Source organism: Hibiscus syriacus, unplaced genomic scaffold (genome assembly GCF_006381635.1).
Source record: "Hibiscus syriacus cultivar Baekdansim isolate YM2019G1 unplaced genomic scaffold, ASM638163v2 tig00009023_pilon, whole genome shotgun sequence".
Taxonomy (NCBI): Eukaryota; Viridiplantae; Streptophyta; class Magnoliopsida; order Malvales; family Malvaceae; genus Hibiscus; species Hibiscus syriacus.
In genome coordinates, this window is record NW_024062184.1 from 1,577,067 (window position 1) to 1,594,870 (window position 17,804).

At 34.3% G+C, this 17,804-nt stretch overlaps 1 protein-coding gene across 1 annotated transcript; it reads right to left on the bottom strand.

The window, feature by feature from the left end:
- Nucleotides 1-205: 205 nt before the first annotated feature.
- LOC120203117 (BTB/POZ domain-containing protein At1g21780-like) lies at nt 206-17,237 on the bottom strand. Its single transcript, XM_039203471.1, has 5 exons — nt 17,230-17,237; nt 2,417-2,533; nt 2,165-2,310; nt 1,205-1,320; nt 206-1,085 (listed from the first exon to the last, which is right to left on the bottom strand). The coding sequence occupies exons 2-5, from the start codon at nt 2,527-2,529 to the stop codon at nt 483-485; spliced, it is 978 nt and encodes a 325-aa protein (XP_039059402.1). The 5' UTR covers nt 2,530-2,533; nt 17,230-17,237; the 3' UTR covers nt 206-482.
- Nucleotides 17,238-17,804: the final 567 nt, after the last annotated feature.

Sequence of the window (17,804 nt, forward strand, 5' to 3'; positions counted from 1 at the left end):
ATGAGCAAGGGCATGGGCACCGACATAATCAGTACACCAGACAGAATGAACCCGAATGTGAGGGTGTCACACAGCAATCGACAGGTCTCATCGAGATGAAAACTTACTACAGATAAGACAGCGATTAACCAACGACATTAGCAGCGTAACTCTCGACAACATAAGCCTTACAGGAACGACAAACAGCTAAAGTGTGTAGCAAATCATACATTCTCAAACTGCACATGGAAGTATATAGAAATGACACTCAAACAACCCCAGCTTAGATTCCTTAAATACAAATGAAGTTTTTGTATCAGTTGCTATACGAACCTACACATGACAAGCTACTGATTCCTGGCATGAAAACACCTTAGCATGTGGGCATATATACGAATATTAGAAAACAAAACATCGGATTTTATAACTATACCTAAGGACTCCAGCGTATTTCTCCGATCACCAGAAACTGAAAGGTAAAATAAAAACTCCAAAAAGGAAAGTCATACGGGTTTCCAAACCGTCAACACTTGAAACATATCCAGCATCAGTTCTTTGTCTGCCTGCCTGAAAAAGTTATTAATTTCTTCTCTAACATCGTAAATCTTGGCAAACTCAAACAAGTACGTCATGCACCCTTTCTTCAGCTTGGTTAATTGGTAAAGCCAAGCCTCCTGCAGCCTCTCGAGGACATTCTGCGAGTTTATGTCTTCTAACAGGCTTTCCTCGCAAGCATCTTTTAAATCTACAATGTCGTATTTATTTGCCGCCCCCAGTAATGCCAGTCGATGCTTCCAAAAGTCTTCTTGCTGTATCGTTCCATACAAGTAACTGAGAAGGACCGAGCAGGATTCCAGTGACATGTCCTCTATATGGATTGTGGATGACGCCTTTTCCTTAAGGTTGTGATGGAACATGCTCTCAAAAACAGGTGAACTTGCGGATAAAACTGCCTTGTGTGCTCTTAGAGTACCACCGGAAGTCTGGATTGTGACATCTGAATGAAGATCTTCATCGTGCATGCGAGCAAGGCAGCGAAGGGTACTTTGAGTTGACAGAGAATGCAATGTTCCATCAACGGGCCATATGGAAACGGATTCACCACCCTCCATTTTAAAATGTAAAGGGTTAAGAAAACAAGAAATCTATCTGACATATACCAAGGGAACTTATTTAGTGACTCTGCTAGCATGCTACAGTAATGAAAATCTAAAGGAGCTCTCACATTTATAGGGCAGATCCTTAGGTCCAGGAACTCAACATCAATAACGAAGCGCCCATGGAATGTAGAATCAACAGGCCAAAAAAAATCATCAGATGTTCGCAGCTGTCTATCATGAACTGCAGAACCAAGTAGACAAATTAGTGTCAAATGCATATTCTTATAGCTGCTCAACAGACAAAACATGCATAAAAGCCCTATTGAGAAAGCAGTTCGAAGTCCATTGAGAAAAGTTCAAGAGATCAAAGGCACTACTAATAAACATTACATTCAACAACCCAAATGGTTGTGATTACTCAATTCCGAAGTAAATTCTCTAGACAAAATATGGACACAATAGGAGTTATGTAAGAATGTGGACTCAATTTGAAAATCTAATAATAGATAGATCCAAAATTTCTTCTTCCATTCTTGCATTAGTACATAACCAACTGCGACTTATCATATGCTTCTTGTTCCCCATTTTTTCTCGACCTGACAAGGTAAACGTACTGTGCAAGCAAGGTGAGCACTTTTTTCCCTCTCTTCAATATAAACATGGAATAAACACTGCTCAAATTCAAGAATCAAGATCCCATTTAAAATATCAATTCCAATCTAAAGACTCTATGACAAACAACACCAACAGACAAACACACAAAAGCACACTAATGTCATATGTTTTAGACGATAAAACTCGAATACGAAATCCCCAACTTGCTTTATATATAGAACCATAGGTGATATATTGTGTTCAAAACTTCATATCCTAAAACCCTCGTCCTTTTTCCATCATTAATTCATCCAGCAACTTATCCATCGGATTTCCAAGCAAAACCCTTCACTTGATCTTCATCTTCTACCTTTCTTCTAAACTTCAATCCACATTTAAAAACCATTGACCATCCATCCAGACATACCAAAAAAGAAAGAAAAAAAGAAAGAAAAACACATAATCCAAATAAACAAAAACAGGGGGCATACCTGGGGAGATATAAAGTCTACGATTACCACCAACATTAGAGATCCGAAGTATGAATTTAGCATAAGGAGGCTGCTCCTTGGACACCCGAGACGCCTCAGGAAACAAACGAATATACAAATATCGATTCTTCTCTACAGACAAGTGCCTGTTTCATTAAAGTCCATCCCTCCCCCCAAGAATCAGTCAAAATTTATCAAACAAAAATCAATTTCCAACAAAGAAAAAAAATCTGGGTATTAGATGAAAAGTACCAGTTCCAAAGACCGACCTTGAAAGGGTCGGATTTTTTGTAAGAACAAGGGCCAAAGTTGTCGATCTTCCATTGAGCTAATCTGGAGATCGTTTCAACCTTCGAATCACCCATTTTTCTTTCCTTTCCCTGTAGTTTGTATGAGTAATGGCGTCGCCGTAGAAGAAGAGAAGACGGTTCTTTAACGCCCTCTTTCTCTTACCAAAGTCGAATGCTTATCAGTTGATAAAAGTTTTCAACTGTTGATTGTTAGCGTAAAATACGCCAGACATCACTTAACTATGATCAAATGATTATTTAGTCACTAAAGTTTCAAAGTTTATAAAATAATCATTGAATTTGTCGAGTTATTATGAAATAGTCATTACATTTTTTCAAACTATTATAAATAATCATTAAATTTTATAATTAAATTTTAAAAAATTTGTCGAAAAGATTTTTCTTAAAAAAGAAAATTTAATTTTTAAATATGATTTTTTCAAAGATCTCGTCTCGAATAATTTGGTGTCTCTTTTAATAATAAAACATGGTTTGAGGAGTAGATACCAATATTTGATTAGGGTGTGATTGGACACCCAAAAACATATTTTCTATTTTAATAAAAATATTACTTTTAATTAAAACAACAAATTTATGATATGTGTTACCAAAAATTTGAGTTTGGGAGTCGGTTACACGTAGGAAATGATTAACACCTCCACAGTGCCCTAAATCAAGACCTACTCGATTAATTAGTAGTCTTTCAATGAAATTTACGAATTCGAGTTTAATTTCATTTAAGATCCCATACAAATAATATTCTTTGAATTTTATGATGAAACACAATAATATTTAATTATTTCCTATCGAGAAGAATCAACCTCTCATGCCTTAAAGCAGTCGATTCTTACTACAACCGAAATAAAGAAATATTACAATTTCATCTTAAATTTCGTTATTAATTCCAAATTTAAATGCATAAATAACAATAAAATAAAATAACAATAAAAACATTATTTGAATTTTAGGAGGAAAAATGAAATATTTAATTATTTTCTACCAAGAAGAAACAACATCTCATGCCTTAAAGCAGTCATTTTGTACTACAATCAAAATAAAGAAATATTATTATTTCATCCTAAAATTCATTATTAATTCGAATGCGATTTATTTATGAAATCATATTAAAACACACACAAAATAAAATGAAAATTAAACACAATATCAAACAAATACGATTAATTAATTATTTTACCAACCTTTAATGAAAATAATGTTATTCAATTATTTAAATACATCGAGACGAGACCTTAGATCCAATCTAATAGTATTTTCTCGATGAATTTAATTAAAAGAACATATTCTTTTTCTCAGTCTCAAATTTTAAATGTAATTAATTTTTTAGGATTTCACTTGATGGGATACCCTTTTATTTTAAGACTATTGAAAGTCACCTCTTATTCTTTAAGACAATCACTTCCTTAATCTTAAAATAAACAAATATTCCCTTTGTCAAATTATTTTTGATCGAATCAAGAAATGCTTGTAAGGATATCATGCAATTTAATTTAAAATAGAACCTAAGAAAATAAGCACCAAATTACTCATTTATATACTTAACATACATAAAATAATAATAAAATTAATATATATATATATATATATATATATAATATTATTTATTAATGTATATTACACTTAGTAAGCAGATATTAATAATATAGCATATATGTGTAAATTTAAAATTCATAAAAAGTAACACATACAAAATTTCTATGTTTTTATATATATTTTTAATTTAGGATAGAAATAATTATATTATATATAAAAAGTGCAAACACACACACACACACACACATATATATATATATATATATATATATATATATATAAATGAAATAAATATACTTATAGTATAAAGTATTTCATAAATACATAGATATGCACATATAAAAAATAAGTAAAACAATGAAAAGTATAGGGATCAAATTTGAGTAATTAAAAATATAAAGGGTCATTAAAGTAGTAAAGATCAAGGATCAATAATGCAAATAATACAAAATAGGGTACTAGAAATGTAAATAACCCAAACACGCATTAAGGACTAAAATATAAATCAGAAAAATTATATATCAAATATATAATCACGTATAAATTAAAAAAAACTAAGCATAAGGACTAAAATATAACACGTGCAAAATTTGAAGATGAACTCATAAACTTCAAAAGTCACGAAATAGGACTAAAATGAAACATGAAGAAAATAAGGAGCTCGAAATCAAACAGAGTAAGTTGCATTTAGTGACTAAAATAAAACATTACAAGGCACAAGACCCATCTTGAGTAATTTACCCATGCATGAAACAATAGCTGTTCTAGGGTTCAAAACTACGTCGTTTTGGCTTCCCTTTATATTCCCTATTATAGGTTTTGGGGAAACATAAATCCTATTTTTTCATTCGGCCACTCAACCCCCTCATATTCTCTTTTCATTTCTCTCATTTTTTCTTTTTATTTTCTTTACAACCTCCTCCGACCACCACCCGAACGACCCTAATGAGGGGTCAATTACCCCTCTCAACTCTCTAAATCTCCTCTCTTCAAACCCCTAAATGGATAAACACCCAAATCTAACCCACTTTCACAATCTAACTAGAAACAAAACCACAAAACATAAAAAAAACTACCTTCGATGCTGGATCCAAACCCTTAGTCACCGGCGAAGTGAAGGCTGAGGTAATTTTCTCCCTTTCCTTTTTTTTATTTCGTTTCTTCTATTTTTTTCTCTATTGTTTCTTTTTTCAAAACTGAATACCCTATTTTTCTCTCTCTCTTTTTTTTCCTCTTTTTTTTTAGAACCAAACTCCTCATTTTTAATTTTTTTAATGCTTGTTGATTTGGTGACACAGGGAGGCTATAGCCGAGGGAATGATTTCCCAAACTTGTTCTTTAAAAACCCATATTTCATGGGATTTAATCTGATTTTTTTAATGGGTTTTGGTATTTGGTTTATTTTTTTTCTGATTTGGTATTTTATTTACTGTTGATGCGAGATGATGATGATTTGTTGAAGTGGCAGCATGATCGTCGGGTAGCCGGAGCGATGGTAGAAGCAGCAACGACGGGAGAGGTTCTTGGCGTGAGTGGCGATAAGAAACTATGGTTTCAAACCCTAATCGATCTATTTTTTTTCTTATTTGGTCCTGTTGGGTTGTTTGGGTCGATTGTTGGGCTTCGATATAGGCCATATAGCCCTTTGTAATTAGGCCTAATTGTGGGCTTGTAATTTAGCCTATAAGAAAAGAAATAAATAAAATAAAAACAATAATATAGATAAAAATAAAAATAAAAATAGTTAAATAATAATTATACGAAACATCCAGTCGAAAATGGGTGTCGACAGCTGCCCCTCTTTGCCCATTCTTGTGTTAATAAGAATAAGACAAAGACGAAGAGACAATGAGTTTTCATCCAGTCGATGATGTGCTTTGAAAAATGATATTGTCTCAAGTAAGACTGGAAATGAACAACATTTTAATAGATATTTTTTAAGGTCAAATCTGAAAAGATATCTGCTCTATTGCTCTTCAGGGTAGATCAGATCTGGAAACATTGATTCACTCCACTGCTTTTCAAGGTAGATTGAATCAAGGCAGATTTGTTCTACTGCTCCTCAGGGGAGATCAAATATAAAAAAATGAAATCTTCTCCGTTGCTCTTCAGGGTAGATCAGATCTGGAAACGTTGATTCACTCCACTGTTTTCAGGGTATATTGAATTAGATATATTTGTTCCATTGCTCCTCAAGGAAGATTAAATCTGAAAAAGGGTTCTGCTCTTCAGGGTAGATCAGATCTGAAATATTGATTAATTCCACTGCTCTTTAGGGAAGATAAAATCGAGGCAGATTTGTTCCACTACTCCTTAGGGAAGATCAAATCTGGAAAAAATGATCTATTTCGCTTCTCTTCATGGTTGATCAGATATGAAAACATTGATTCACTTCACTACTCTTCAGGGAAGATAGAATCAGGTTTGATTTTTTTTCTTGTCTTCAAGAAAATCAAATCTGAAAATTGAACATTACCACTGGTTAATATGTGCTTGAGAGTTTGTAAACGTTGTACATGAAGGTTTGGAATTCAAGAGAATCTTTAAAAAATGATTTCTCTTGTGGAAACTCATTTCCCAGCCACCAGATACGGGAATCTAGCTCGACTTGAGTGTCATTTGAACCTCTCCCTTTTTAGGACTTAGTTTCTTTTATCTTAGGGTTACAGAGTCTTCAATCTAGTGACCCAATCTATCCTTGGAAACATAAGTCACCACCGGTCCTAACAATATTGATCATTTACTCTTTGGTTGGATATGACCTTGATTTTTTTCTTGAAACCTGACAGCATTTCGTACCAGCTGCTTGATCAGTGACGAACATCTTGGATTATCCCCAACTTGTTGAAACCTTTTATACCCCAAGGTTTTTAATTTTTTGTAGCCCATCATCATGCAAGTTTTATGCTAAAACCATTGTCAGCTTCAAAACACTTGCACTTTTCCAAGACTTTTTGCATAATAATACACAATGATCTCATGTTTCCCAATATAGTCTACATGTTTTTATTTTTAAATTAGGATGTTTGCAACATGGTGTTAACAATAAAAATACCTCCTTTTATTATATAAAATATAAAGAGTTTTTGGGTAAATACATGGCAAACTTTTTAACTGGAGAAAGTAAAAACTGAAGTAGGCATCCCCAGGTATCAATAATAGGAATACTTTTGAATTGGCACGCTGCAGAGTGACTCAAGTGTAGCTTATGTTAAAGGGATCTCAAGAATTGTAACGATGCGTAAGGGTATGAAATTTCCCATGTACTACCAAATATCCAAATGTTGGATGCTAAAAATCGGTAATAAATCTTGTGTGCATTCAATTTCTTTTCTGGTTGTTTTAATCGGGACTCATTCAATCTCCAATCCCAACCCTGATCACCATTTGATATTACTACTCAAATCAGGAATCCTTTCAACTTCAAAATCAATTTAGAACCTCCACCATGCACGAATCCTGAATTTGAACGACAACTCAAGTCGTCCTTTGTGAGTTTTCAACTTGAGACCTCATTTGATTTCAAGACGTATTTTACGGACTTTCATCTTGAACCACCTTTTATTTATTTATTTTATTTTTTCTTTTTCTCTTTTTCTCTTTTTTTTTTCATTTTTTTCTTTTTGTCATTTTTCATTTTTCCTTCTTCGGGCGAAGTATTTCTTGACATTCTTTAGGAACTTGCAGACTGTTGACCGAGTTCGTATAGAAAGTCGCTTCTACCTATTTGGTGAAGTAGTCTATTGTCACCAAGATGAAACGATGACCATTTGAAGCATTGGGCGGAATTTGTCTAATGACATCCAAGCCCTACATAGAGAATGGCCACGAAGATGTTATCATGTGCAATGGATGATAAGGGGTATGGATCTTTTCTCCATAAATTTGGCACTTGTGACATTTTCTGGCATACTTGATGTAATCGCTCTCCATGGTCGACCAATAATACCCAAATCTCATTATTTGTCTAGCTATTGCATGTCCATTGACATAGGTACCACACACTCCCTCATGCACTTATTCAATGATTGTTTTATCTTCTTTGGCGTCCACACACCTCAACAAAACCTGATATGAACTTTTCTTGTACAAGATCTCACCGTCAAGCACATACCTTACAACCATCATTCTAATAGTTCTTTTGTCTTTCCCAGTTGCCTGTTCAGGATAACTTTGATATATGATGTACTGCAGGATATCATAATACCAGGGATTTTCATCTTCTTCCTCTTCTATGCTATAGCAATGCTTTGGATACTCATAAGCTTGCATCTCAGTGGGCATCATATTTGAATGTTCATCCACTTTAAAGGCTGCTGCTAGAGTGGCTAGGGCATCCACCATTTGATTCTCTTATCTGGGGAGATAGTTACTTTTTAAATTTTTTTGATAAGTTCCATAACCAATTTATGGTATTCTACTAACTTGGGATCTTTTGTTTCCCATTCACCTCTAAGTTAATAAATAACTAGAGCTGAATCCCCATATACCTTGATATTTTTACTTTGCGCTCAATGAAAACTCTAAGACCCAAAACACATGCTTCATACTCAGCCACGTTATTTGTGCAATCAAATTCAGTCAACTAGTAAAATAATAGTGTTCTCCACTAGGTGATCCCAAAATTGCCCTAATCTCATGCCCCAAGGCATTCGAAGCACCATCAAAGTTCAACTTCCAATGTTCATTGGTAGAAGCAAATGCCTCTTCAACTAAAATAGTCATCAAATCTTCATATGGGAAATCAAAACTCAACAGTTCATATTCTTCAGAAGCCATACTTGCTATAAAATATGCTATAACACTTATTTTAACTGCTTTCTGGCTCACATATTGGATGTCAAACTTAGACAATAAAATTTGCAAACCAAATCACATTACAGCTTTTCAATCAGTGAGTACATTGCCTCGTAATCAGTAAACTTTTTTCTAAGGTAGAAAATTACTTTCTCTTTTTTCTCAGTTTGGTCATGTTGTCCTAAAACACACCCCATTGATTTCTCGAAGACAGACAAGTAGAGAATTAATGGTTTGCCTTAGATAGGTGGCACTAAGACTGGGGTATTTGACAAATATTTCTTATTGCTTCAAAAGCTTCTTGTCAATCATCACTCCACACTCCTGAGTTATTTTTGTGGAGAAGGTGAAAAATGGGATCACATTTCTCAGTAAATTGTGAAATAAACCGAGCAATGTAATATAATCTCCCCAAGAATCCTCGAACTTCTTTTTGTATTTTTGGGGAATGGTAAATTTTGAATAGCTTTGACTTTTTCTGGATCTATTTGAATCCATTTTTTGCTCACTACAAACCCCAAGAGCTTCCCAGACGTCACCCCGAAGGTACACCTACTTGGATTGAGTTTCAGTTGACATTCATTCAATCTTTGGAAAAGTTTCCTCAAATTCTCTACGCGTTCTTCCTCTATTTTGGCCTTAACAATCATATCATCGACAAAACTTCTATTTCTTTATGCATCATGTCATGAAACAGTGTTACCATGGCTCTATGGTATGTTGCCCTTGCATTGTTTAGCCCAAATGACATCACCTTGTAGCAAAATATGCCCACATGGTGAAAAACGTAGTTTTTTCCATATCTTTAGGGTACATATTTATTTGACTGTAACCAGATAACCCATCCATGAATGAAAACAGGAAATTTCCAGCTGTATTGTCTACCAGCGTGTCTATGTGCGGTAAAGGAAAATTATCATTCGGGTTTGCTCTATTGAGATCTCTATAGTTAACGCACATACAAACCTTCCCATCCTTTTTTGGTACTGGGATGATATTAGCCACCCATTTAGGATACTTGGCCACTTTAAGGAAACTAACATCGAATTGTTTTTTACTTCTTTAATTTTTAGCAACATCGCAGGTCTCATATTTCTGAGCTTTTGTTGCACAAGTTTACATTCTAGCTTTATCAGCAATGTGTACTACTAATTCAGTATCTAAACCCAACATGTCCTCATATGACCAGACAAATACATCCTTGTACTCCCGAAGCAATTCAATCAAACTCTGTTGTCCCTCGGCAGATAGGGTGGTGCCAATATTTACTTTTTTCCTATATTCAATTGATTCTAGATTCAAAGTTTCAATGGGCTCTTAATGAGGTAGAATCTACTTATCTTCCCTTTCCACCATTTTTAGCAGTTCAAAAGGTAAGTCACATTCCTCATCATTATCGCAACCCTCGATTTATTATTGACATCTGGGATTCTAGTGTTCCGCCTCAAAAGAGCTCCAACAACAACCATGACATGCTTCTCAACATAAACTCCATCTAATAGGGTATCCCCCATACCAATGAATGATTCATCCTTAACAGTGCATCCATGTAAAACAACACTATGACCTGTTCAATTTTTATTAGTAATTACATCTTCAATTAAAACTGCAGACAAAGACCGATTTAAAGGACAACTCACTCACCAACAGTAACATTACTACCAATAATAGTTGGTAAAACCTTCCCACTCAAGTTAGATTTCGCAACATGAATAAGGGAGTTGTCTTGGATATTTGTTCTAGATCCAATGTTGATGCTATTAACATCACCTGCACACATCAAAAGTCAGATTCAGAAAATAGCAGCTGTCATAGACTTAGCATGCAACAACAGGCATAGGGAAGAAGCAAAGTAATTACTGAGAAAGTTCAAAAAGATACAAAAATGAGAACTTTTACATCAATCTCATTTTCAGTAGGGGCAACAAAAATGGATGGATAAAGGTTCAGTCATGGATTTTTGAAGTCTCCCTAAAAGCTAGGAAATTACAAGTTTCTAACATACTCCAGGTCAGTGTCATCAGTATTCATACTATTGATACATGAGGTCCTGAAAGAATAACGAATGCGAGAATATATATATACATATACACATACAGGAGAATCTATCTCATATCAAAATAAATAGAATGAAATAATACATATATAAATAATAAAGAATGAAGAAATGCATGAGAGAATGTTTACCACTTTGTGAATTAATATAAATGCATCTTTCATTGAAAATTAAAAAAAAGTAGATTAACCCTATACAAAAGATCACATATTGCCCCAGGTTTAGACAATAGGGAAAGTTTTTGTGTATTACTCTGAAAAAGTTTTGTAAACTACAGGTAACTTCTCTACAATCTAATTATTTAGTACGAAGCCTGGCGGTGTGGGATAAATGCCTACAACTCTTCATTCCTCATTCTCATCATCCAATATCACATTAATGCCCAGATCTCCCAAGGCATTTTCAAAAATTGGTTCCTTAGCTGACTAACTTCCTTGAAACATATAGGATCCATATACAAAGGTATTATGCAGTGGCAGGAAAGTCATTGGCTCCCACTTAATATCCTCCATGACTAACCTTGCTATTCTCATTTCTTGAATTTTCTGGATTCCCTTCAATTTTTCCCTCAAGGTTGCCTGATATCCCAAGACAAAACGACCTCTTTTGATAGTGGGAAAAACTGGATTAACATATCTCTGTATGCGGCTCCCTAGCCCTTTTCCAACCCCAACTCATCTTTCTAAAGTCAACTTTAGTTCCATCTTGGTACAGTTAGACAATCTATCTCCCCCCTCAGCCATGAATGGTGCATTAACAAATTCTATAGATTTGAAGGAACATTCAACAGACTCATCTATATCAACATATGAGGAAGTAGTGGACACAAAAGTAATAATGTCTTCCTCATCATTGATGCATATTAATTTCCCCTCTATCAGGAATTTAAGTTTCTGATGTAGTGTGGATAGAACTACCCCTGCCTGATGGATCCAAGGTCTTCCCAATACGTAATTATATGTAGGTATATTATCCATGACAAGGAACTCAACTTCATAAGTAGATGGGCCAATAGTTGAAGTGATGTTAATCTTTCCTAACATTTCTCTTTTAGTTCTATCAAATTCTTGAATGATACTCTAGCAATTCCTCATATGCTTACTGTCGACTGGAAACTTCTTCAGGGTTACTAACGAAATTACGTTCAGCGCAGAGCCATTGTCAACTAGCACTCGAGATAACACATGTCCCTTACACCTAATAGTAATATGTAGAGCTTTGTGGCTGCCAATAATCCTAGACGGGTCTCATTATAAAAAAAAGAGATAAAATTATCAGCTTGAATATTTGTAACCAATCTATCTATCTCGTCCACATGTACATAATTTGGCACGAAAGTCTCATTCAAGACTTTCAACAAAGCGTCTCGGTGTGCCTCAGAGCTTAACAGAAGAGCAAGGATCGATACGCAAGGAGGTAGCATGTGCAGCTATTTAACGATGCTATATTCACTATGTTTCAAAAAATTTAGAAATTCCACAGCCTCATTTTCTATCAGATGCTCATTAATGTTTGGCTCAACCTCTTTCAGCAGTATTTGAATTTTTTCCCTTTATCGGTGGTAGTTCTTTTCTCAAGTTCTTTGGTCTAATTGGGAGAATAACATCTCTCACTTTTGGTGAAATGTCCTACTTCATCCACTTTGTAATACCCTAAACATCAGGTCAGTGACTAAAATGTAAGGATTTAAAATTTAGCGATTAAATTTGATAAATTTAAAAGTTCAAGGATTACATTTGGAAAATTTTGTCTATGAATTATTATCAAAGATTGAAGGATTGAAAGGCAAAGTGGCCTTTTGACAAGAAATGAATTTAAAATTCATTTTAAGGGTTATTTAACATATGGGATTTTAGGAAAAAGGACAACGAAAAGTCTGGAAACTCTTCTCTTTTTCCTCTCCATCGTAAGCTTCATTTGTTAAGGTAAGTAAATTGAAGTTGGTTAATTCTTTTATGTTTGATTTGGTTTTGGTTCTTTGTGTAACACCCTTTACCCGTACCCGGCCCATATACGAATCCGAAGTGTCACATTTGACTTCTCAAAACATACAAAATTCACAATTAGGAATACATTAAAATTTGTTGTTCCATTCAAGATAAAGAAAATATAACCATTATAAATAGAAAATCATTTCACATAAAATCTGAATAATTTACATAGATATCCAAAAGTAAGAGTTTACAAAAATCGATCAAATCTTTTCAAATTAAAAGTATAATACATGCATATAGTTTACAAAATTTACCCAAAACCTACATTTAATTTGTTTTGATCTGATCTTCTGGTGATATGATATCCTCCACAACTCAAATCAATCTTCAGCTTTCTTCAAACCTACGCGGGAGAAAACACATGCTAAGTCAATGACTTAGTGAGGCAATACTAATAGTGCTAACTTATTAACAGAATTCTTATTTGTTTTATTCAAAATGTTTTGCAAAGAACTTTCTTTATTTTCATATCAAAAGTATACTTATGAATAGTTACTCTTTATAGGTCTTTGTTTCGAGTACCAAAGGTATACTACTGAGAACTCTAGGTATTTGAGTACTATGAGGTTGTGCACTAATGCTGTCACCACAGCTCGTAGTTTGCACCGAAGTGCCACATAATTGTCTCAAAGGACCACATAGGTTTGCACCGAAATGCCAAATAGGTTTGCACCGAAGTTTCACATAGGTTTGCACCGAAGTGACACATATTTGTCCCAAAAGACCATATATTTTTCCCGAAGGACCACATAAGACCCTATACTCTTGGCATACCAACTATACCTCTAATTCTCATACATATACTTTGGGCTATTAATCACATAATGTTGTTCAATTCTTATTCAAAGTGTTTCTTATTCACATAGTTTCTTTCTCATAGAGTTTGTTCACATTCACTGGTTCAAAGTTCACATTCACTTATTTAAAGTTCACATTTCCATAACATATAATCATAAAACATAGTTTGTATAATATAAAATTGAATAAAACATTGAAATATAACATAAAATAAATAATAAGTTTTTGATCGAAAACACAGAGGTTGGCTTATCGCAAGCCTTCCTCAATTCTATTACAAGAGAGAGAAGTTGCACTCACCTTTGGCTCACTAAAGTCTAATCCAAATCCTTTCAAATCGATACTCAAAAAGCCAAGATGACTGGAAGTCAATTACGTTCAATTACTACACAAAACAATCTAAAATCAATATCGTTCTTTAACTCAATTATATTTGAATTGGAATAACTTTGAATGCAAAAAACCCTACATTTCCCTTTCATATTTAGAAGTATCGACACTACCCTAACAGTACCAATATTTCCCTTCAAGGATATCGATACCTCCTCATGGTACCGATACCAAAATAGCATTCGATATTCAAGGGTATCGATACCTCCTTAAGGTTCTGATACCAATCTGGCATTCGATGTTTCAAGGTATCGATATCATCTTTCAGGTATCGATACCACCCGTACAATATCGATACCTCTTCAATAGGTATCAATATTACCCTTACAAAATACTCTTATTTAACCCAGGAGTATCGGTACTGTTCATAAGGGTACCGATACTCGAAGCCCAGAATGACCATTTTCACCCCGAAAATCAACCCAAAAACTTCCCAAATCTTTCATGTTCATCACCCTCAAGCTTTAAAACTCACATTTACACTTCTACACCAATTAGTATACATTTACCACTCTTAATTATCCAAATTCTTGTTTGAATACTTAAATCTTAAAATCATACCAAGATTTCAAACATGTTATTAACCAATTCTAACACTCCTAACCCTTCATTAGCCTATTGAAAAGTCAAATATTTCATTAAAACTTCAAAAACTACTCCATAACAAAATTTCATTTCTAAACCTATTTTTCAAATCCATCTTTAAACCACTCATCTTGTTGTTTTTAATCTTATATAAGTTTTACTTAAGCTTATATAACACACCTACTTCCATTATCAAACCAAAAACTAAAGGAACAACCAAGATTCAGATTCTTACGTTTAACAATGGAGTTCACGTGGAGGAAGAAGAGAATAAGGAAAAGCTACCAGACTTCTTTCTTTTACTTCATACTTATCCAAAGAAAACAATTAAAATATCATTCCCTATAAATTACCATTTTACCCTTGTTAAACTTCCATATTTTATAATAATACCCAAAATAAAAATTCTTCCATAAATCATTGAATTTATCAAATTATTCTAATTCAACCACTGAGTTTAGAAGTTCTTAGATTTTGGTCACTGACCTGATAATTGGGTTGTTACAAATCTCTATCTTAAGAAAATTCGTCCTCGAATTTTCATTGCACAAGAAGGTGGGGATATTGTTTCCTCATATCTTCTTCCCGCTCCCAAGTAGTTTCCTTTACTTTATGGTGTCTCTATAAAACCTTAACTAATGGAATCGTCTTATTCCGTAATTGCTTGATCTCAAAAGCTAGAATTTGTACCTGTTCTTCCTCATATAACAAATCAGATTGAACTTCAATTTCATATGGAGTTATAATGTGTGTAGGATCAGATCGATACCTCCGAAGCATATACACATGGAAGACATTGTGCATCTTTTCCATATCTGGTGGCAACGCTAACTGATATGCCACGGGTCATACTTTCTTCAAAACTTCATAAGGTCCAATGAACCTAGGACTCAGTTTTCCTTTACGCTGAAAGCAGAACACTTTCTTCCAAGGTGATACCTTCAAAAACACCTTATCGCCTACTTGAAATTCAATCTCTTTTCTTTTCAAATCAGCATATGACTTTTGTCTATCCAAGGTAACTTTCACATTGTACTGAATCACCTGAACCTTTTCTTCCACTTCTTTAATTAAATCCAGACCATGAACTTCTCGATACCTTAATTCATACCAATTGAGTGAGGTTCTGCACTTTCTTCTATACAATGCTTCATACGGTGCCATCTTGATGCTGGATTGGTAACTGTTATTATAAGCGAATTCAACAAGAGTCAAATTTCTTTCCCACAATCCAACAAAATCAATCACACACGCTCTCAACATATCTTTCAAAATCTGAATTGTTCGCTTTGATTGACCATCAGTCTGAGGATGAAACGCAGTCCTAAAATTTAATCGGGTACCCAAAGCTCCTTGCAAAGATTTCCAAAATCTTGAAGTGAATATGGAATCTCTATCAGAAACTATAGAAATTGGAACACCATGCAATCGCACTATCTCCTTGATATAAAATTCCGCATGTTTCTCCATAGATAAATCCGTTCGCACCGGGATAAAATTCACCGTCTTTGTAAGGCGATCTACAATTACCCAAATCGAATCCTTTTTACCCGACGATAAAGGCAAACCTATTATGAAATCCATTATAATATTTTCCTATTTCCACTGAGGAATTGAAATGGGTTGCAAAAGACCCGAAGGCACCTGATGCTCAACTTTTACTTGTTGATAATTTAGACACTTTGATACAAATTTCGTAATGTCTCTCTTCATGCCTGGCCACCAAAAATGCTCTTTCAAATCCTGATACATCTTGTTTTGTCTTGGGTGCATCGTTAAGGGACTACAACGTGCTTCATACAAAATATCTCATTTCATCTCATAATCATTAGGGATACACACTCGATTTTTGAAATATAAGCATCCATTCGACTTAACCTCAAAGTCCTTAAATCCATCTTTCTCTACTCAATTGAACCAAGCTAAACACTTATCGTCATTCTCTTGCAATTCTTTAATCCACTCCAACAATAATGGTTTCAACATTAACTCAGCCATTAATGCACCATTTTCTTTTAGCACCATTTGATTGTCCAAGCTACGCAACTTTTTGACTAAGAGCATCTGCTACCACGTTGGCTATCCCGGGATAGTAATCAATGATTACATCATAATCTTTCAGCAACTCCATCCACCTTCTTTTCCTCAAATTTAACTCCTTTTGAGTCAACAAATACTTCAAACTCTTATGATCGGTGAAAATGTAACAACGTTCACCATACAAATAATGTCTCTAAATTTTCAATGCAAAAACCACAACTGCTAACTCCAGATCATGCGTCGGATAATTCTTTTCATGAGGCTTAAGTTATCTTGAAGCATAAGTAACTACTTTCCCATATTGCATTAAGACACATCCTAACCCATTATGGGAAGCATCGCTGAAAATTGTAAAATCCTTGTTTGATTCTGGTTACACCAACACCAGAGCATCGGTCAGAACTTTCTTCAATGTTTCAAAGCTCTTCTGGCATTCAAGAGTCCATTCAAAATGTTCATCCTTTCTTAAAAATTTGGTTAAAGGTAGAGATATCATCGAATTTTTTTTGACAAACCTCCGATAATAACCTGCGAGACCCAAGAAGCTTCGAACTTTCGATACACTCTTTGGGATTTCCCATTCTAACACAGCTTTAACTTTTTTTAGGATCTACCCGAATTCTCTCAATAGAAACCACATGTCCCAGAAATGCCACTTTCGACAACCAAAACTCACATTTGGAGAACTTTGCGTAAAGCTTCTTATCTCGCAACGTTTGAAGAACTACACGAAGATGGACATCATTCTCCTCTTTCGATTTAGAATACACTAAGATGTCATCAATAAAGACAACCAAGAATTGATCAAGGTACGGTTGAAAAACTCTATTCATCAAATCCATAAACGTTGCAGGTGCATTAGTTAATCCGAATGGCATTACTACAAATTTGTAATGGCCATACCTAGTCCTAAACTCTATTTTAGGAACATCTTTCTCTTGAATTTTAAGCTGATAATACCCTGAGTGTAAATCAATCTTTGAAAACACAGCCGCTCCCTTGAGTTGATCAAATAAATCGTCTATCCTTGGAAGAGGATACTTGTTCTTTATGATCACTTTGTTAAGCTGACGATAATCTATACAAAGGTGCATCGAACTATCTTTCTTCTTTACAAATAACACTAGAGCACCCTAAGG